This window comes from Homalodisca vitripennis, chromosome 5 (assembly GCF_021130785.1).
Source record: "Homalodisca vitripennis isolate AUS2020 chromosome 5, UT_GWSS_2.1, whole genome shotgun sequence".
NCBI lineage: Eukaryota > Metazoa > Arthropoda > Insecta > Hemiptera > Cicadellidae > Homalodisca > Homalodisca vitripennis.
This window is the reverse complement of record NC_060211.1, coordinates 25,103,888-25,127,540: the sequence shown is the minus strand read 5'-3', so window position 1 is coordinate 25,127,540 and position 23,653 is coordinate 25,103,888. Positions and strand designations below refer to the sequence as shown.

The following is a 23,653-nucleotide window of genomic DNA, read 5'->3' as shown; positions in this document are numbered from 1 at the left end:
ATTTGTAACTAATCCTAGCAAATATTATTGAAGTTTCAGCTGTGAAATGACGTTACCTATAATAATTAGACAATAGAATCGGAAACCACTATAATATTAGTCAGTTTGGTGGTGACAAAGGTAACCTACTTATAGGCACGTGACCGTATCACCTGATCGACAACATGTCATATACTTGCCAATGACCTCACTAACGCTAGGACCATCTATCATGTCATTGCACAAAGACCACGCGAACTAAAAAAACTCTATTCCTGAGAAAATTATATTTCACTTTATAATGTATGAGGTTTCCATAATGGTACGCTTATAATGTATGAGATTTCCATAATGCCACGCTTATAATGTATGAGATTTCCATAATGCTAAACCTATAATTTATGATGTTTACATAATGCTACGCTTATAACGTATGAGGTTTCCATAATGCTACGCCTATAATTTATGAGGTTTCCATAATGCTACGCTTATATTTAATGAGGTTTCCATAATGCTACGCTTATAATTTATGAGGTTTTCGTAATGCTACGCTTATAATTAACAAAAGCTATGAGTACAGCAGACCTCGAGTCGCGTTCACCAGACTTTGTTGCTTCAATGTCAAAGGCTATGGTTCATTCCTTTGCTCGGAAAAACTGCCTTGGAATAACTACCGCCAAAAAGTACTAAAAGGACTGACTTCCCCAGCGGTTTCAAGGCAACGGGCACAACATTAACGCATCTCAGGCAGACGAAGGACATTGTACTAAAGGGGAACCGATTCTGCCTATGTAGAAATAAACATTTATCTCATCTTCAAGCCCATTAGCTTTACACGTTGACTGCCGAGGATTAAGCACTATTAACTAATAATGGACGCAACATTGACAACACTCTGGTTAAACGAGGGATACGTACCAAAAGGAAATCCATGCTCTCTATGCAGAAATGAGTTTTTATCAAAAGTTATAGCTCGTATCTTAATTATCTCTCGATATATATATCCTCCAGTAGTCTGTGCTCATCTGAATCACATCAAGGGGCGTCAACATCATTGAAATGTATCTCGCCTATTTAAAAATGAAGTTGCATTGAACAATTCAAGCCTACAGCTCAATAAAGTGTCAAGATATTTTCCCGAGTGGATACTCACCATCATTGAACTGATCTTGCGGAAGTTAAGATCTATGTAGAGATGAATGTTCCTGGGAAATTCAAGACTATCGCTCAATCAGCTCTCGAGATATATTGCGGAGAGTTAGGTTACGCTAACATTCAGAGATTCCAATCTGACGTCATCGAAATGTAATTGTTCTTGTCGATGTAGAAATGATGTTTCAACTAAAACTGAATGTCCGTAGCACATTTCGTCCTCCCTACGGAAGACAAAGAGACGTAGCAGAGTAGTAGCAAAATTAGAAGTCTATAGCTCAATTCGTTCTTGAGATAATCTGTGGCAAATTCGGCTTCGGTAACGTTTAGCCAAATCCCGTGGAGGGATATGCTCAGTCATTCAAATCTGTGTTGACTTTAGAAAATAGACTTCTTGTTAAACCTTAGTTCTATGTCTCAATTAGTTTTCGTGATATCGCGGGGACACACAGACAGAAATGAAATTTTCCAGCTTCCGAGTGATTCTTCGCTAACGCATACCCAATTAAACAAGTTGTTTCGGTTATTAAACTTTGAAGGGAGTTCATCTTAAATTAAAATTCCAACTGTGGAATGCGTGAAATGTAATGTGAAATATGAATTTTTTTGATTGTTAATAACTAAAAATGTGCCTCAGTAATATACTACTCACTCATTGAAAACACAAGGTTCAGAAACTCACGAAAATAAAAAAACAGAAAAAATAAAAGAAGGGAAATAAAAGGGTTCAAACATATCCAAAAGCTGCTTGGAGTGCGGTCCCGACGTTGTGGGAAGTGACTTTATTTTTGTATGTATTAATACCTCCCCACCTGACGAAGAAGATAGATTTCTATCCTCGAAACCTTGTGTTATGCCTTTTGTCAAATATAACGATGGCAAATGTCCGAAACCCTGTTATCTTAAATTCAACAGTTCGATCGTTTTAGTCTACGATTTTACTATTTTACTGCCTAGGCCGAGAGTAGGTGTAATCTATAATTATATAGTTCAACGAATTTATTTAAATTTGGTTACTAAATATTAGCATATACACCACGTTTTGTTATAATCGCTTGGCTTTCTGTTTCGAGGGTACAAAACAAATTGTAGATGATAAAGTAGAGAAGGAAAATTCATACTCGTTACAAGACATAAATAATATTTACTATAACTTTCACCAAAATAATATAAACGATAGTTGTAAGAGGGTTTGCAAGGTTGTAGTAGAGCACACTACGCACACATTACTGTCACCATCTCAGGTAATTAATTATGTCATCATTAATTGCATCAATCGCTTAGTAGAAGCTTTTCGGAGATTTTAGTGTTTAATATACTCTCCGGCATACGATTAAACTGTCATATCCTACAATCATGTGATTTCAAAGGTAATCACTTTATTTCAATTAATGATAAATTAACTCTTTTAGTGTTTTAAATAAATATCCGTTGGATGGTTAGAGTTCAGTGATATAAAATAAACATAATTGCTTTGTAAAGGAAACAGGATTTTCCGAACATTTTCCATCGTTCAGTGAAACAAAAAATCAGTAACACTACGTTTCGAGATCTGCAATCTGATCTCTTCTTCAGGTAAATAACTAACCTAATACGTAATTAAAAACTCTCAAATCACACGCCTAAGTCAAGAATCACAACCACCATGTTGTGTGTTAACTTCACTAACTCTAAAACGTGCACTTAATTAAAAAAACTAAACACAACACTAATAATTAAAACATTTTATTAAGTGTATGTTTTAGAGTTAGTGAAGTAGACATACAACATGGTGGTTGTGATTCCTAACTTAGGCGTGTCACAACATTCTGGTATGATTTTTTTTAATTAACCTAATTTGTAATGATGTATTAGGTTAGTTATTTACCTGAAGAAGAGATCATATTACAGATCTCGAAACGTAGTGTTACTGATATTTTTTCACCGAACAACGGCAAATGTCCGGAAAAATCCTGTTTCATTAACAAATCTTTCCATCGTCAAAAATAAACTCCAAACAAATAAATGCTTTAGTAATTCATCATCACGTAGAGGCATTTGTATTTTTGTAAATTAACGAAGTTAGTGAACGTTTACGTTTCTCGGTGTTTGTAGAAGAATGGCAGACAAGTTTTACTGGAGAGAGCTATTACTAGCAACGCCGCTGTAACGAATGGGTGCCGCATTAGCGTTCAGCAGTGACGACTGGGTCAGCAGTAGAGTTACAATCAGCACGGGTGGCGTGATGCAGCCCAGCACACGGCAGCAGTCTATTGTAAACAACGTGTCAAGTAGATTGACTACTCGGCGATATTGATCACTTCTGTATTCCCCGCACCCATTCATTGAACTCGATCAAGTTTAAGGTGCGATTTCACCTATCGTGATTTCCGAGGCAGTAAATCTTTTTACAAACTGATTTGGCTTTTGTCGGCGTAACATCTGTTGATTGAAGATGGCTCTTCACAGGGAGGTTGAAATGTCTCAAGATTTTAACTGTGTGAACCTTGTTTATTATTCTCTTAGGACAAGAAGTTTAGAAATTACGTCTAGTCCTATAAGGACATGTGCGTTGCTTACAGGTTGACAGGATATTCTGGATGAGCTGTTTTGGGGTAGGGCCACCTTCTGTCGAGATCAATGAGGAAGAATTTAGGGTACTAATCTTAAGTCATGTTCTCTCGGAAGAAGGGGAAGCCAGGTTTGAACCAGCCTCTCCAGTCATAGCAGGCAGGGGGTGGCACACCCTTATGTCTAAGCTAGCAAGAACCTTTGACACTTAGGGAACAAACCCCACTAACTCCAAGAATCATCTCCCGCAGTAGACTAGACCTATCGAAGTACCTTGCACCCCAGAATCTCGACATTTGCGGTTAGCGATATACCACTTCTGGCCATCCACAAGTTTTGCCAGATTTAAGTGACACATCAGTTTTTGCTGTGCCCAGTGGTAGGTTCAACTGGAAGGTAAAGCCAACCAGAAGTGACCCCTGCTGGGGTTATCAGAAACCTTAGATCGTGGTCATAATTTTACCATCTACTCTGTGCTGAGGGTATGGACGTATTATTCTGACACCTTCACTGTGGCACGAGACATGTACTGGCTTTACAACAGTCGGAGTAGTAGTAAAATATTCCTTCTCCTAGCAGTCAATGTGTTAATGAGAGACTTTATAATTTTAGCCTCATTCCATCCGTGTCATTATCTACATTATATATTGTGCGACAACTGTTCAGAACCGAATTAGGTTACTGCTGGTACTGGGTAGGGAATACTTTTGAGCAGGGGGAGTTCCAAAACTGGAATACGTGAATAGTTGAAAGGCTCTATTTCGTGCTTTTAAAAGCCTGAATTATTTCAACTTCCTGCAGAGTTTGTCTTTTAAGAAACATTCTCTAATATTATTCACTACCTCACTTCAGCATACCTCAGATGTAACGCTGGTGTTAGTGTTTTCCTCTCACAGACCAGTGGCCCATACGGGCAGAATAAGGCTTAAAATGAGATCGGCATTTTTATTTTTTTAAGAAGAAAGAATAATAAGTTGCCATCTCTTTTGAGGATACCTATTAGAAATTTACTTTCAGAGTGATTAAAGGATATCTTGGTATTTTTATATTGCCTACCCGATTTACACGACTAGCTTCAAAAGTGTTGTGTATATTATCTCAGTAACTGTTGTCATCTAGGATAGTTTAGTAGGTTAGGGCCAACTGTTATCCTCAGGAGATCATTCTAGACTTTGATAATTTCTTCCGCACCAACTGCGGAAGAAATTATCCAGCACCTCCAACTGCTGAGGCATGAAAGAACCGAGAATCAATTCTTTGTTTGAATTTTATTTTTGACGATGGAAGGATTGTGAAGGAAACAGGATTTTGCCGAACATTTCCCATCGTTCAGTGATACAAAAAAAGCAGTAACACTACGTTTCGAGATCTGCAATCTGATCTCTTCTTCAGGTAAATAACTGTGGTTGTGATTCCTGACTTACGAGTGTTACAGCGCTCTGGTATGATTTTTTTATCTTAACCTAGTTTGTAATTATGTATTAGGTTAGTTATTTACCTGAAGAAGAGATCAGATTGGAGATCTCGAAACGTAGTGTTACTGATTGTTTTGTGTCACTGAACGATGGCAAATGTTCGGAAAATCCTGTTTCTTTCATGAAAGAAGCATCAAAGTTTGATGGTGGTTCATCGTGATTTAAAATTATTCAGAGTCTGTCTGCGCTAAGATCGGAGAAGAAAAAGATAGTTACGACAGCTTTCCTTAAGACGCACAGACAAAGATGTTGCGTTTATAATATTTTGCATTATCTTCAACTGTTTTTTGAAACTTAATTGAAACAAATCATATTGTTTACCTTACACTACAATTTTGTGTTAAACAACTCACTAAAAAAAAAAAAAAAAAAAAAAAAAAAAAAAAAAAAAAAAAAAAAAAAAAATAGAACTATGTTTATCCCAAAATCGCTTGAAACTCAAGTAGTCCACGACAGCCGGGTATTATAATTAAAGTGATTGCATTTACTGCCAAATTTACGAGCGACAGTTGGAGAAACAAATCTGCTTTGTAACTGATCTCAGGAGATGCTGAGTGGTAAGGGTAATGTGATACAGTTCAAGTCAGGACACTCACATGCGTATTGAGGCAGAAGTCGCTAATAAAGTAGGGTGGTCTATGTTTAGACAGTATCATCACTTTCCCTCCGGGTATGATATCGGCTTAAAATACAACCTCCAGGAGTTATAAGTGGAGTCTTCGTTTTAAAATCCCAGACAATAATCTTAAATTTTGAAATATTAATGTTTCATACAAAACTTACTGCTTCGAAGGTTCCAAGATTAGTTTATTTTAGCTCTTAAATTGTTCACGTCTAAGACATAAACGTTTGTAATGTATAGCTACCACCTCTCAACATTTTAGTCCCGACAAACCCCTCTATTCCAAACAATAATACTTAGTGTATTTAAAAAACTGTTGTTTATATTACGTAAAATACTTCATTTTTGGCTTCAGTGAAGGTTTTTATTTTAATTGACGCTACTAAAATAGGATACGAAACAGGGAAGAAGAACGAAATATGAGTGCAATAAGGGACTGAGTTTAATACTTTAAGCCAATTAAGAATTAAATATTTTTTTTTATTTATTTATTTATTTTCAATTTTACATGACAGCTACAGGACATGATATAGCACAAACAAAGTACAAAACCTTCAATTATTCAATTATATGATGGAATATTTTAAGGCAATCATTAATGGAAAATGAATGCAATAAGGAATAAGGTGGATATTGTAAGACATATATGAATGAAATATAAGTACGATCAGGGAATGAGGTGAATATTTTAAGAAAAGTAATAATGGAAAAATGAGTACCATGAGGAAGTGAAATAAATATTTTAAGAGAAGTATTAATGGAAAAATGAATACGACGAGGGAGTGAGGTGAATATTTTAAGGTAAGTATAAAGGAAAATTACAAAGATGAGTAGTAGGTGAATATTTTAAGGTAAGTATAAAGGATAATGATGAAGATGAGTAGTAAGGTGAATATTTTAAGGCAAGTATTAATTGAAAATTAGTACGATGAGGGAGTGAGTTGAATATTTTAAGGTAAGTATAAAGGATAATGATGAAGATGAGTAGTAAGGTGAATATTTTAAGGCAAGTATTAATTGAAAATTAGTACGATGAGGGAGTGAGTTGAATATTTTAAGGTAAGTATAAAGGATAATGATGAAGATGAGTAGTAAGGTGAATATTTTAAGGCAAGTATTAATTGAAAATTAGTACGATGAGGGAGTGAGAGGTAAGTATAAAGGATAATATTTTATAAAGATGTATGGAATATTTTAAGGCAAGTATTAATTGAAAATTAGTACGATGAGGGAGTGAGTTGAATATTTTAAGGTAAGTATAAAGGTGATGATATCAAGTATTAATTGAAAAGGTGAATATTTTAAGGCAAGTATTAATTGAAAATTAGTACGATGAGGGAGGGAGTTGAATATTTTAAGGTAAGTATAAAGGATAATGATAAGATGAGTATTAAGGTAAATATTTTAAGGCAAGTATTAATTGAAAATTAGTACGATGAGGGAGTGAGTTGAATATTTTAAGGAAAGTATTAATGGAAAATGACTACGATGAGGTAGTAAGGGGAATATGAATGACAGATGAGTGCGATGAGGGAGTGAGGTGAAGCCTTGTTACTACGATTGGTTGATTATGAATTTCGAGACTTTTAATAACCAATTAGAAAGACTTTGAGTTTTCACGTGGATTCCGAACCTGGGTGTTTCCGTCTCTGCTACAAAGACAGGTTTGCGAAATTCAATTTCCAATGCTATATTCCGTATATTCACCACCTTAAGATGACCAATATTCTGTATACATAAATATATAATTCTGTTCAAAGGATAAGAAGTCTTTGTGTGATTTTATTATCGACCAAACTAGTACGGAAACAGAACATCACTGTTACAGATGTACTGGATGTTCTTGTGATATCGACGGTAGACAAAGAATGCAAAATGATCGGTCAATAATAATGAAACGTTATGCAAAAGTAGGAAAATGACAGAGGCAATTATCATAAAACTCCTCAAATCTGCAATGCGTCTTATACCAGTAAAGCAAAAAAGTACCTTGAGTCACTTAAAGATGGCTTGTAATTCTAATTAGACTCATTTTCCTGTTGACTCATTAACAATCACAAGTCATTTGGCAACACTGAAGGACGGTACTTAAGACTGTAAGTATTATAGAGACAAAGTCGAGTACACGAAACTTTAGCGCTTGTTCAACAAATTAAGTTAAGCGCTGAAAAGAACTAGTCTTAGCTAATTAATCTGTCTGGGGAAAGAGGAGTAAACGAGGTTACGTCTGAAACGACCCTTCATTAATACGAGTACTTCTTGTGTTTACGTTGTAAGGGTGCGTTTAAGGATGGATATGAACATATTTCATCATCATTATGTGCTACTTATGTACAAGGGGCATTTCGAAAATTCGTATCAGCTGTCTTCATCGGTAAAAGAATAAAAAACATCAGACATAACAGATTTATTTGTTAAGCTTTCCGCCATCAAAATAAAACTCAAATAAACAATTAACCAGCTATTGATTTGGGGTCGGTCTGATTAAGTCTGTTTTAGAGGAATAGGTCTTATACGAGGTTCATCCTAACCTCAGGGTACGATAAGCGGACCCGGTTTTTTATATCGAAATTGGCAAACGATATTACTTAATCATAACCATCGATATAATCAATCGATACTGATTAATTATTTTGAACAATTAACTTAAATAATATATATCAACAGCTGTAAATACTTTCAAATAATACTCGTAATGTAATATTTCAATTTTATATAAGTAACATTTGATTATTAAAAATAGCAGTCAATTTTAGAAAACTCACGACATTGCTTTGAAAGATGATAAGAATGTTTTTCGTGACTTCAACATGTTGGACTCATACGGAAAAACCCATTATGTGAAATTTGTGGGAAAGAAACAACTGAAACTGTGAGAGTAACAAATACGGTCGTCTTCAGTGTTCCTAATTTTGGTTATAATACTTTGTTTGATCACTGTAAATATTAAATTAATATTTTAATTTAAAACATATGATTTTTATTGAGGACTATAGATACTTTTATATCGATTGACAGTCGAGGATTTCAGATGCGAATATTAGGTATCGATTATTACATTCTTCGATATAAAAAACCGGGTTCGCTTATCCTACCCTACAACTAACCTCATAGTGTGTTCTGAGTTGAAATTAAATCGTAATAAATAGTCTACTTGCTAAAGTTGAAACATTCTCAAAACATTTTATGTCTTAACAACCCAATCCCCATAAGTAACCGATAGGACTTTTGTGTTGCCGTAGTGTATAAACTATAGTTATAAGTCGGACACATATTAATGGTATTGAATTTTATTTTGAAATAAAGTTCTCCTTTAGTCTCTGCGATGTTCTCTATGCTACAGCATCTTTGTTCAGGGACTTTGCGTTTTATACGGAAGCGGAAAGGTACCTACATAAAAAGTTCTTTACAATGCCACAAACTGCAAATGAAAGATAATGATTTACAAATAAAATTTTTCATGGAATTCAACATTTCGACCTATGTCATCATCTACCCCAAATTCAAACTCCTGCTAGAAATATGCCTAGTTAGTCTTCCTCTGTTATAGTTTGTTCTTCTAAAGAAGATCCCGGCAACCTCTCTTACGCGCCGGGAAGTGAAATGTTTATATCTCACTTCTACTACATTAAAATATACAACTATATAACTTCGTAAATAATTTTTACCGATTCACCGATCTATTTAGTTTGTGTGAGAAGCAGTACAGATATACAGTATTTTCAAATTCTCAAAAAATAACTAATAATTGATTTCGTCTGGATTTATAAAAAAATAGTCATATCTTTAATTATTAAATCAGAATTCTTAATTCTTAGTTCTTCTACAGACATACAATAAATGCTATATAGGAATGTTTAACTGTCATTACTTTTGGTATAATGAAGAGTTAAAGAGGAGAAAACTTTAAACATAAAACCGTGTTTTCACCATATTTTTGCTTATCACAATCGACATCACACAAAATATTTTTCATTTATTCGAATACATGGGTGAATACTACCCAATCAGGAAAAGATTATCTCCTAGGTAATGTAGTGGTTTATTTTATTGTGGACAAGACATAGCCAGGAAAAAATTTTGGAGCATCAAGACTTATATTTTCCCTTAATAGACAGAAAGTAAAACAAATGCAGTCAACAGCTTTTCCCCCATTTTGTTCCCTACAATGTTCTTGATCCGTTTCAATGTTGAGAACGATATTTCAGCAGTACATGTCAGTACTACTGAATTATTTAAATAATAATAGTCGTTTGATAATAATAATAATCATATCGTTTCAATAATTGAACATATTGAACATTTGCCGGAGGGTCCGGACCCCTTGGATCTCTCGCTGGCTACGACCGTGGTAGAAGCCGTTTGAAGTAAAATATTTAGCGTGTGACAGAGGTCGCCGGGATCCGGCTCCGTCAGGGATATTCTTTAGAAAAACAGTATCTGATAGTAGCCTGTATAATCCAGTTAACAAAAACATTTCTATTTACCACTTGTAAATTTAAATTGAAATAGTGTTGTGTTGTCAAAAGGTAACTGAGGTTGACCTGAAAATTGATTTATGCGGACTCTCTAATGTAACATTGCGCCCAATGGCAGTTTAGTTTTTAGATGAAACCACAACCCTCGTTTTACCTACTAATAATTTGAAGTAAATCCTTTCAGAGCCTTCTGAAATGTTGAAACACTTTATCGTGTGCCGTTACATTTCATATAAAAAGTCACTCCTGTCAATAATAATTGTGAGAAATTTAGTAAAAAAACAATATATTTGTCACCGTATTTTTTATGTTTATGGTATCAAAACGTCGATAGTAAATTGCTCTTTAATTTCTCTTTATTCCCAAATATAATCAAAGCCGAATGAATTTTAGTAAATTGTTTAAAACAATTTCTAATTGCACCTGAAACTATTACCTACATTAATAAGGTACCTTAATTTTAATAACGGGTTAAGGCTTAAATATTTTATTTTATTCAGTTATTTTATTGGCAGAAAAACTAATATAACCCAACTATGAAGATTGTGGCAGTATACAGTCCAATCTTGATAATCCGACATTTGCCAGTCCGACACGCTCGAACAAGCTATCGGAAGTCGGCGCTGGCCGCTCAGGCCACTGTAGTACTGTACAATTGTACAGAATCTTTAGGTAAGAAGGAGCATAAAAACTGTTTTAGATTTTTTTAAAGTGTAAAGATGGTATTATAAGAGTTTTCACTTATTTATGCACAGTTTCTTCATTCTACTATAATTAGGTACGTACAATAAAAAAGTTTGTTTTTACTGTACAATGTTTGCTTATTTTCACGTTTCTTACTGATTATAGGTTATTTATTCATCGTGTAAATGACACCCTTGTCCCTTGGTAATCCGGACTCCTTGGTAATCCGACAGTGTGCTGGTCCCACATCTGTCTGATTATCAAGATTGGACTGTATTAGTGCGTTTTGTTGGCTGTAATCCCACTGAATTATTTGTAAAATAGTGACACGCATAATGGAAATAATCAGTTCAATAAAACAGCAGACATCAAAACTCCATCTAGTTGGGTAGTTATTTAATCGAATAACGCTAGACAAGGGTTCTCTGTTTGCATTGGCTGATAGTATACAGTGGTACTGTAATTTCAAAGTATCAGCTGTTATAAATGAATAATTCATAGATAATCATTATTTGCGTTATTTACAGTTCTTGCAGTAATCAACAGAACCACTTTTGTAAAACTGTAATACAGCTGTAATGTATTGGGTCGCAGATATTGTTTAATTTAGTTCTTTAACTTTTATGTCAAAAGTTATATTGAATGGCAAGTTAGTAATGGAATTATGACCGAAAACAATCTAACATTTGGAACAAAATGACTCTAGGCCGAAGTCAGTAGAATATTTAATTCAGCTTTTGATAGAACCAGTGTGGGACTGGTGAATTTGAATTGAACCGAGTTGGCGCCTCGCAGTTTGTTCAGGAAATGTGGCGTATCGTTTCCGCTAACCGAGGAGTGATGAGAACGCGAGAATGCGTGGTAGTCAAATTTTTGCACCAAATCGTAACACGGACTTTCCACTGTATTTTTTATTCTTTATTCTGAGAAAGATTTTTTTTTAAATAACTTGTACAAACACTGGAATTAAAAAAGTCAAATAAAATTAAAATTTGAGAATGTTTGGTAATAAGATTTTTGCACCAAATCGTAACATGGACTTTCCACACTACTTTTTATTTTTTATTCTAAGAGGAAATTGTCTTTTTAAATAACTTTTGAAAATAAAAAATACGCCAATTGAAAAGTCAAAGAAAATTAAAACGCGAGAATGCTTGGTAGTCACACTCTTGCATCAAATTGGAAAATGGACTTTTCCACTGTGTTTTTTATTCTTTATTCTAAGAAAGAATTGTAACATGTGAAAAAAAGATAATTGAAAAGTCAAAGGAAATTAAAATACGATAATGCTTGGCAGCAAAATTCTTGCACCAAATCGTAACATGGGCTTTCCACTCAACGTTTTATTCTTTATTCTAAGAAACAATCGTTTTTTTAAATAACTTTTGAAAATAGAATATACGGTAATTGAAATGTCAAACACAATTCAAACGCGAGAACGCTTGGTAGTCAAACTCTTGCACCAAATCGTAACACGGACTTTCCATTCTACTTTTTATTCTTTATTTTAAGTAATAATTGTTTTTTTAAATAACTTGTGAAAATAGAAAATACGGAAATTGAAAAGTCAAATCAAATTAAAACGCGAGCTTGCTTGGTAGTCAAATTCTTGCACCAAATCGCAATACGGACCTTCCACTCTACTTCTTATTCTTTATTCTAAGAAAGAATTGTTTTAATAACTTGTAAAAATACAGTAATTAAAAAGTAAAAGAAAATTAAAACGTGAGAATACTTGGTAGTCAAATTTTTGCACTAAATCGCAACACGGAATTTTCACTTTACTTTTATTCTTTCTTCTTCTTTTTTTAAATAACTTGTGAAAATAATTGAAAGGTTAAAAAATTTAAAGTACTAGCTAAATATGGATCTTTTGGTTATATTATAAGTAGTAACCATACAATTTGGGATGATTAGAAAAAACAAAACGAAGTAACTAAGAGCAGATTAAAAAAAAACTGCCGCTTGGTCCTAGAAGGGTTGGAACATCCTAATAGCTTATTGTACCCTGAAAGTGGCTATGACACGATGATACGGGTGTTATAGAGGGGTGGGGAGAGGGGGCACGTGCCAGACTGTGCAGGATCAGGTGTCACAGCGCCCGCCAGCTGACTGTATCAACTACTACCCAATCATCTGTGAAACTGTCGCCGTCATCTCCACCTGCAAACTGTTGTCAACACATGATACACCCCCTCCCCCTCCCCCTCCTACCACTGTATTACTCATCTCCTACCACGCGTGCTGTGTGTTCACGCCGCATTACACTTCTCCACTTAGTGGCCGATAAGAATTTAGAATGTATATTTTATAATGTGACAATTATAAATAAACAAAGTGAAACCTATAAAAATATGGGAACGTTGCTGGAGTAAGCCATAATTTTAGTGGAAATTCCTTGTTTCCGAATTTTTTCGGAAGAAGGTAGAATATTGTGGCATGAGAGTGGTAGTTAACTAATTTTGTAAGGATGGAAACCTGAGTGTTATGCGTAAGTTAGTTAAGATTAGTTTGGATGAGAGGATTATACAAAATATTTTCACTGACAATAGTACAACTAAATTTTATTATTTCTTAACTCCTATGTTTGTTTCAGGTATGGTTTGTGGTTGCTGAAAAATACGTGAGTCACACATCTGATCTATCCTTAAAATTAACCCGCCGTTGAAAAAGTGTATAGGTTAAACTCAATTTTAAAATTGTAAAACACTGCTGAATGTGACACTCAAATAAGTTTGGATTTTGGAGGTTTGTTTACCACACACGCCATGTTCCAGTCTGCAATATTTTAATATCGTGTTTCTCCCGAAGTACTTTCAGAGAGGGGTTTTCAAGCTTTAACGGAAATCAGACGGAGTTGTAAGTCTGGAAGTATAACCAATATAAAAATAATTTTTTTCATACAATATATCCCTTTCGATCCCAACGTCCTTATTTTAGGACGTCACATGAAATCGCGTATGATCCCAACGTCCTATTTTTAGGACATTCGGAAAAAATATTTTTCGAATATAATAAATTGCACTATAATTATATTTATTATATCAGAGTACTCGTAATGAACCGGCCTACAAAGTTACAGTAACTATCGATACTTTTTATTCGATGTGTCAACTATGTTTTAGTTTGATTTAGATGGCCGTGGCTGTTTGGCCATGTACACCTTTTTTTCTTTTGATATTATCTCAGCTATTTATAAATATATTGCAATGAAAACTTGGGTTCTACTTCAATTTTATGTGTAATAATAAAAAAAACATATTGTTTTTGACCTAGGAATTTTTCGAGGCTTCTCCTTACCATTAGAAATGCATAATTTAGGAATTATTTTTTTGTAAGTAACAATTTTTTTACAAAACGTTTTTTGTGCATGATTACAAAAGTTTAGTTTAAAGCATGCAATACAGTGTACTTTGGGAAGTAAAAACATAAAAACTACATGAATTTTCATCAATAAATGAAAATTCTATGCAATTTTTAGCTAACGTCTACACTTCTAGTAAAATGTGGCTGGGACTGGTGCAGATACCTCAGCGCCAAGAGCTGGGAATCTGGCAGACCCCCACATAAAAATCTTGGGATCGAAAGGGATATTACTGGTTTTGGAAAGGCACTTACTTCAAATAGGTCGTCGGTTTTATGGTCCAAAAAAATTATAAAAGATAGTACAGCCATTCCAAATTTGTATCTCCTCAAAAACGTGCTGATGTGAATTTTAAAATTCTGTAAATTTTCAAGAAATTATAGACACACTCCATCTTTCAATTACTGTTCCAGGAGACAGTTCAGCTTTAACTCACCAAAGCAGTAGTTACGTCATCTACAAAAGGCCCAACATAGTTCTGAATGACTCCTGTTGACATTTAACAGTCCTCGTATTCCACTCTTCTGTAAGACCGCTACGAGAGCACAAGTATGCCCGAGTACAGGCAGCAGTTAGCGTATCGCTTTGAGATAAACAACAGCTGCTAGTCCTCGAGTTAATTGTGCTGAGTGGCTGCCCACACTGTCTACCTTTCTTTGTGTTCTACATTGTTTCCATGACTTCCAACAATAGTAGCATCTATTTATATATAAATGAATGTTTGCCTGTATGTCCTTTATAGACTCAGAAACTATTTGACCGATCATTATGAACATTTGTAATGTATATGTATTTTTCCACGTAGAAGGTTTATATGTTATGCCCATTGATGTAACTCACCACCAGTCGGCGTTGCAAAATATAAACGTTATCAAAGCGCCTGTACATTATAAACTGCAATTACAGCAACACAGTTACGTATATTAAATTGTCAAACACTATTTGAAGGCGCTGAGTTTTTATGTATAAAATGTCTTTAAAATAAATTTCTGGTTCAACTTAAAGCTTGAGTAATAGACCCCTTTATTATTAAGAAAGCTACATGTACGTGTATAATGGATATATACATACACTTTTGACAGATTGTTTTTGATTGCGGCAACAAGGTGAACTTTACATCGGTGTTGGAAATATAATTCACTTGTACCAGAAGTGCTCATACAGGGGCAAAGCTTACGAAAAGTGTGCGAAGCTGCGGGAAACAGCTAGCAAATTTATATAAATCTCCCCACTGCAAACAACGTCTTCATGTCGGAAATTGTAGAAGTTAACTTAATCTCTTTCCTGTTCATGGATGACTTCCAACATCCAAAACCAATATTTTATGTAATTCTTAAGAACAAAGCTGATTCTAAGTTGAATATGTAATGTAGCAAGGATAATCAAAAAAGATAGCTTGCTTGTATTAGCACCAATACCAACGGAGATTAGGGAGAAACGGGATTAAGTAAGAGAGGAAGATAGGAGATCATGGGTATCCATAATACTTTAATCATTTGATTCCAAAACATAGAAAGATGAATGGACTCGCCAAATATCTCAGATGTTTGATCATGACGAAAACTCATCATCATTGTAACTTCGTGTCAATGTATTACCATATCTATATGCTATGTCTTTGAGCCCCTATGTCACGACTACCTTTATTTGCACCTTTAAAGACCCTGGATTACCTCTAATTCTACACATCTCAGAGCTACAATAGTGATGCCAAGCTTCCCAATAATTCTGTGTATTGTGATGATCAAATCCCACATGAATAGAGGTTAACGGTAGTCTCCTAACATCGCTCTGGGACAACACTAACCTCTAACTTATCACTAATTGTTTTAATTCTAAAGGAATTAAATTTTTGAAAGCTGCCGAATTCCAAAAATATTTTTATATATCTTTATACATTTTAAAATGGCATCTGTACTTAAAATCCATTGTTTTTTTATATTTTCCTTTGAGGAAATGAACATTTGCAAGAACACACTGTTGCACGTACAGGTGCACAATGATTTTCTTTATTTAGTTAATTTACAAAAATAATTATTTTCATTAATTTATTTTGATTGTTTCAGTTTCATAATGGTGGGATAATTCTCATTTAATAATTGAATTTGAAGGAATTCGATGTGTATATTTTATCGATGTAAATTTTCAATCACAATTTGACATGCTAAGCAAAGAAGCAAGAATGTAGCCAGGAAAGAATTTTGGGGTTGTCCAGACAACTGATATTTTCCCGTAGTGGACAGAGAATAAGGCCTCATTTCGTTGTTTAAAAAGGTCTCGACCCATTTCTTTGTTGAGAACGATCTTTCAGCAGTACATGTCAGTAATACTGAATTATTTAAATAATAATAACAGCTTACTAAAAATGTAATTGAAAATTTGGGGGATCCCTCGGACCCCCTCGCTGACTATGTCCAGTAATTATCCTCGAAGTAAATATCAAAACATTAATGTCGTCGATAAAACAGGAAAACTCCCATCTTTTGTGATTGACAAATCATACACACTTGAAGAAGTGATTACACCTCAATAACTGATATAGTTTATCTCGAGTGCTGCAAGTTCCTCTGTGACTGTGACTCTCTGACTTCTGTGACATGCATTCAGTTACTGCACTCACACACTTAGTCACGCAATATTCCTCACTAGTGTACAAACACTTGCATGATACAAGCAAGCGAAGTCTACTCAGTTTAGTAATTTCGCACATTTCAACAATGTAGTATAAACATATTCTAGGTCTTTATTTATTCTGTTGAGACATTACACAATATTTGGCAACCGATTCTCGAAGCCATGTGAGTAATATCCTAGGATAATGATCCGGTATCCGAATTCATGATGATAACTAATTATATAATAATATTTTACATCTACTTTCGATATCTTCTTTAGATGGTGAAGTTCTTGCGATTGATTAATCAGGTCTGTTGCATGTGGGATTGTTGAAAAAACTTACACTCCTGTCCTATGCCTATCCTTTCTGCTATTAAGGGCCCGAAAAGCCTTTTTTTTTAATCATGTCTTTGTCTGTCCGTCTGTGCGATAGCTTTTGATTGAAAAGTCCTAGACACTTGAAATTTTGGAAAATAGTGTTCTCTTGTTCCAAGATGGAACCGTGTTAATTTTGGGGTCGCATAATCAAAGTACAGTCCATCCGTCTGTAAGATAACTCTTGATGGAAAAGTTCTAGACACTTTAAATTTGGAAAATACGATTCTCTTGTTTAAAGATGGGACCCTTATTAATTTCGGGGTCGGAGAATCAAAGTGCAGTCCATCCGTATGAGCGATAGATAACTTTTGATTGAAAAGTCCTACACAATTTAAAATTGGTACAAACGTTCGTCGTGGCCAGAGAAAGAGTTTAACGATTCTGGGGTCAAAATATAAAAATTAAGGACAAAATACAATTCTAAAATGTTTACATTTTTGGTATAATGGGTAACCGAGAAGAGAAGGAAAAAAATGACGAATAAACAACTTTTCACACAAACAAGGTAGCATCACATTACATTTTATCATGTAACCGTATAACCGTACCCTATGTGATAATGTTACTTTGTCTATTGGTTGGAAAGACTCTAATACTTTGATTTATTCCCAAAGCATAAGCCCAATTAGTTGTGAACGAAATCTGTGTTTTAGAGGACATTTGAAGTATTGTTTGGTCTTGGAAATATTTTTGAGATAGTCAACAACTGCATCTCAATAATTTTCAATATAACAGATTCTCACGTAATTTTAATCCATTTTAAAGATTGCCACGGCATGAGGAATATTAAACAATAGCAATCAATATAGTATGACTATCGTATTATCTGCAAATTATCATTTCAATACCACTGCAGAAAAGTTTAGAAAAGGAATTTCTAAATTTGGTGTCCCGAATTTCTTCTGAGGGGGACTGTAAAGCCCCCTCAACTCTCTTTCGGTGTACGGCACTGGGTCCGCGGCACACGCCACTCGGCGCGCCGCCGGGGGAGAGTTTCCTGGAATACATCTGGCCAATACAATACCGCAGACTGTATTGCTGTTTACACCGCGAGATGGCCACTGACTCCTTAACTGCCGCCCATCAATCCTGTAGACAAGCCGTTAGCTCGTTTCCGGGCTTAAACTCGCGCCATTCATCAATTCCTAATTGTCAATTATTATTAATAACTGAGAGACTTTTTTATCTGTTATCAGAAACACTATTTTAACCCATACAGATTAATCAAGTGGATTGATGCGGTTTCTGTTGATAATTTTCTATTATTTTGTAAAGATTTGTTAGTATAGGCCTACTTTGGCGGCGGAGCGGAATGAGATTTTTTGCTCTCTCGAGTATCTCATTCGTGTGTTTATCTATCTGCCTCTTTGTTTATTCAACGACCGCGGACAAACATGTTGACCTAATACTATATTCCTTTCACAGACTTCTTCTAAATAGACCAATCGCTTATCGTTATATGTGATATGCCTTTACAACACGATAATACTGTAATTCAGTGATGCCTGGAATTCCACGTGGAATTGTAATATGCCTTTACAGCACGATAATGGTGTAATTCAGTGATGCCTAGAATTCCAAGTGGAGTGATCAAAACATTCTTTGCCTATTCAGGGAAGTTAGCCTATCTTAAAATGCCATGAATTTCATGTGAAGCATCTTTTCCAGACACCAGACACAAAACGTATTGCACCATTTAAAAATATTTAAATTTCGTACTTTGATGGTTATTATGAATAATGTATATAATATTTCAAGTAGTTATTATATGTGTACACACACACACACACACACACACACACACACACACACACGCACGCACGCACGCACGCACGCACGCACGCACGCACGCACGCACGCACGCACGCACGCACACACACACACACACACACACACACACACACACACATATATATATATATACACTATATGATACTTTGTGATTCAATGTATATTGAAATTAAATAAGGCTATTGCCATTTATTTATACAATTTAATGTAAATAAAAGTCGTTTGACAGGTATTTGGTCTTCCGATCATATGTTAGTTTGCTTATTTAAACGCATATGTGACAGATACGGCCAAATACAAAATAATTGAATCGGAAAAAGTAAGCGCTCTGTGGTGTAATGGTACCACATTCACCCGGCAAGTGAGAGATCCGGGTTCGACTCCCGGCGGAGCAAGTACTTTTTGTGATTCAATGTTTATTGAAATTATATATATATATATATATATATATATATATATATATATATATATATATATATATATATAATATATACTATATATCACCACAACCCTTACGTTTTACGATTGAATTATTTTGTATTTGGCCGTTATACATTAGTAGTATATATGTTATACATATATAGTAACTACTTGGGATCTAACGGTATGTAATAGTATATTTTTTTGTGAATCGCTCCATTATGACACAGTTATACAGCCACTCACCGGTATTTTGACTTATTCTAAATTCTATGTATTTAGAATGTCCGGGTTAATGGTGACCGTCCAAAAGTATTTTTCTTCTCTGGCTTTGGACACTAGTTTGTGTCTAAAAATCAAACAATATAGGTAATAGAATCATAAGATTAAACATTGTGTTATCATAAATATAATTAGCAAAACGATAGAATTATTATAAAAAGACATCTACTCGAAAATGTCAAGAAGAACGCCTTAGTTGTACCTTTCTATGAGAAATTATCTGAACAGGCTACTCAATGTTTGGGAGGCAAAACGTAGTTGTATTTAAGAAGGGCGTCGACCGCATATTAACCACATATACGATGCCATAACTGAGAACTGCGGTGAAATTGATAAGAAAACATCTTTATAGTTCTTCTTTCAAGAAAAGCAGACAAGCGTCTCAAGCCATATAATGCCCGCGGCAAACTTGATCGATTCCACCAGTCTGTCTGAGATCTGAATTTACCAAGAAACGACATTGAATACAAATCAAGACCCAAATGAACCCCTTCGAGTAGCCTTTGTATATCATTTTAGTTACATTTACTGTTAATGCGAAATGAAAAATATTTCCTTATTCAATATTCAAGTGAGATTAGTAAACGACAACAAGTTTTTTTAGTTGATTAAGTAGAATTTAAATAATTTCCTGCAATGTAACGTATTACTTTCGATTGTATTAGGAGCACAGGAGATAAATCATTGAATCATAAATCATCATAAATCAAGCGGACTTAGCGTGCTGAAGCCCGCTGTATTATATCAGTTAGGAAACAGGATTTTGGACATTTGCCATCGTTATTTGTTACAAAAGGTATTACAAGGTAGGTTCTATACAATGTTTTGTCTATAAACAATAAATGATTTCACTTTCACAAGTACAAAGAACACAGCAATGCTACGGATACACCTTCAGGAGGCCCAATCAGTTTTCGATTACAATATTTATTTTTTTTATTTTTAAAGATAATTTTTACACAATCATTCACATTTTCTGAGAACAAAAATAGAATAATATTTTTTTACAACTCTATGAAGAGTGGTGGGCATTTAAAGCAGAATTTATGTATATTTAAAAATCACGCCCAAAGAAACACTGCTGATTTTTTACAATATATACATAAAAGATGACACTTTTTATGTACAACATAATTTAATATTTCTATGAAAAAATATTTTTAAACACATTAAAAAATTATATTTAAATAAAAAATATAAGTTATGAAAGAGTAAAACGTTATTCTGATGTTTTAAGTTCCCTGTAATTAGAAATCATGCACACATTGTAAAAATTGTAAATACTTATGTTTAGTCATGTTTATTTGGTCCTGAATACAAAGATACAAATTTCATTCTTTGTGCCTGTAACCGCCGTGGAGAGGCCAAAAATATTGTCAACATTTCTGTCCTCAAGGAAGTTACCTTAAAGGATTAAAAAACATTTTTCCAACAAAAATTAATTGCACCACCTTGAGGAACTCCTACTGTTGTATTATACTACATGCTCAGCATCTTAATAAACATGGCCCTAGGAAAGGCGCGTGTGCAGGCGGGTGTGCGTACGAGAGGTGCAGATCGTCGCAGTAAAGTGCGATTACCGGCACCATCGTCCATTACCTACCCCCTCCCACCCCCTCCCCACCCACAACACCCACTCACGGCTTAAAGGCTTCTTTACTGCTCTTTTAGACTTTTCTGTTGCTCCAGCTAGTCTCCACGCCGACCGTACTCTCCACGTACTCAGTAATATGAGTACAAACATGGCAGTGTAGATCCTGTCAATGGTCACTATTTTTGTACAGTTTTAAAAATGGAAGGTACCAAAAGGGTTAAAAAATATCAAACAATATTTTTGTCTCAGATAATATTTTTCTTAGCGTGCACACCGTCATGTAAATCAAAATTATATGACCAAAGACACTGAAAGTATCCCCTTTCAGCCACCTCTGTATACGGTTAGCTAATGCTGACATTTATTAGTTACTTGAAGAAACTAAGAAAAATATGATCTGAAAAAATACCCTCCTATTTCGACGTACACCAAAACTTTCGACGATCGTTTACTTTCTTTGGTGTAATTCCTCTATCGATTTCAACGCAAACCAGTTTATGTGTTCATACAGTGCTAATAGACTCTGGACCTGGACCCAACTTTCATTAACGGTATTAAATGTATGGAGTATAAGAGGGCTCTAATAATGTGATACGGCGAAAAGTCTGGAGTCCGGACTGGTGATATATAATGTAAAAATGAGGAAAGAAAAAACTATAGTGTAACAATAGTGAAAATCTCAGTTTTTAGGTTATTGAAATTAACAAATTTGTAAACATGTGATTGGGAGACCGCTTACGGATTCACACCGAGTACCACTCCGGTCCTATTCACAAAAGTTTAGAAAGGGAAATGTTATTTACAACATACAGTTGCCCTAAGCAAATTGGAATAAATAATATACCTTAGTTCAAATACATATATTAACTAATAAAATTATATATTTTTAACATTTTTTTAATGTTTTGGAACAATCAGATTCACTTAAAAGAACGATAATAAGAGCAACTAGAGATCTTGACTCCGCAAAATATGCGTATTACTTGTTTTAGTCAGTAAATAGATTAATTTTGCGAATATAATTACCATTTAGTTTTCTTGCCACGTCGCTTATTATGAAAGGGTTGTCGTTTTCTAATGCCTGAGATACCAAGGAATGATAGGAAAACTTATTTTTCGTACTTTCGTTGAATTTTATCTGAATCTTGATAACAATAAAAACAAAGAAATGTGGTCAAAGAAATATGAAAAGAATTTTCCGACCAATGTGGAGCAAACAATTCTCTTTCCAAAACTTTCCAAAAAATTTTCCTTCTAACCTGTGTTGTTTTTTATTTTAAGACTTTTTGTTAAGATTCATCGTGACCTTTTGCTGTTAACCTTGTTTTGATATTTTCGTGTTTGTTTCCAAAGTTACTAAAAGTGTTATCTTTCTTATTTTCAAGAGTTGTTGTCCTCCTTGTACCTTCTTTTTACCTCTTACTGTCCTTAAGAGCTTCATACACATTAGGAGCTCTTGCTCTTCTTGTTGTCATTATACTCTCAATTGTTAAGGTTTGTTCTTGTTAAGTTTTTTCTTTAACCTTTCTGTTTCGTCTATTCGAGTTGGACAAATTATAGTATGAGAGTTTAGACTATACTAGAGTTTAACTAGCATTATCCATGCTTAACTACGTATTGTAAGTGTTTATTGCGGAACGAAAAGCGTACTTTATATTGTGCAAGTACTTTACATGACAATACAAACATCTCTTCTGTTTTAATGCTTGTGAAGTTTGTCAATGCTAGCTAATGGCATCATAGTGACCGGCGACACACATTGTACTTGTGGCCGGCTGTCGCTAGAGGAGCGTATGCGAGCAGTTGCCCAATCTGTGACATCTGCATCATACCGACTGGCCTAAACGGAACGTGTGAACTAGTCATCGGTGTGATTTGTGACAGTTTTTGTGCGGTGCCGTTCATCGTCAAATCATTTTGAGTTCACGATTAACACACCGTGATTCGACGATTCTCTACATTTATATGTTACCGTAACACAAAATAAAACCGATGTCAAAGATAAGAAATTAAAAATAATAGTACGCCACACCATATGTTGTAACAGGCTTCGCCGTGGTACCATGCAAAATTTTAGATCTATAGCTCATTTTATTCTGAGATTTCCTTCGAACAGATATACAGGCAGACAATCGTACAAAAAAGTTGACCCAAAAATGAAGCATCATAGAACTTAGAACAACAGAAGTTTCATGCAAAAGTTAAAGTCTGCATATTAAATCATTCTCGATATATCTTGCAATATGATACATTAAAATATGTGTATAT

The 23,653-nt window shown here is 34.6% G+C and overlaps 1 protein-coding gene across 1 annotated transcript in view; it reads left to right on the top strand.

Moving 5' to 3' along the window:
• The first annotated feature begins 3,283 nt into the window (after positions 1–3,283).
• Positions 3,284–23,653, top strand: part of LOC124363389 (protein kinase C-binding protein NELL1-like) — a 112,576-nt gene continuing 92,206 nt past the window's right edge. Inside the window, exons 1-3 of the mRNA XM_046818640.1 lie at positions 3,284–3,385; positions 3,693–3,811; positions 12,987–13,186. Of these exons, the coding sequence (XP_046674596.1) occupies positions 3,284–3,385; positions 3,693–3,811; positions 12,987–13,186 (421 nt within the window). The remainder of the gene's footprint in view (positions 3,386–3,692; positions 3,812–12,986; positions 13,187–23,653) is intronic.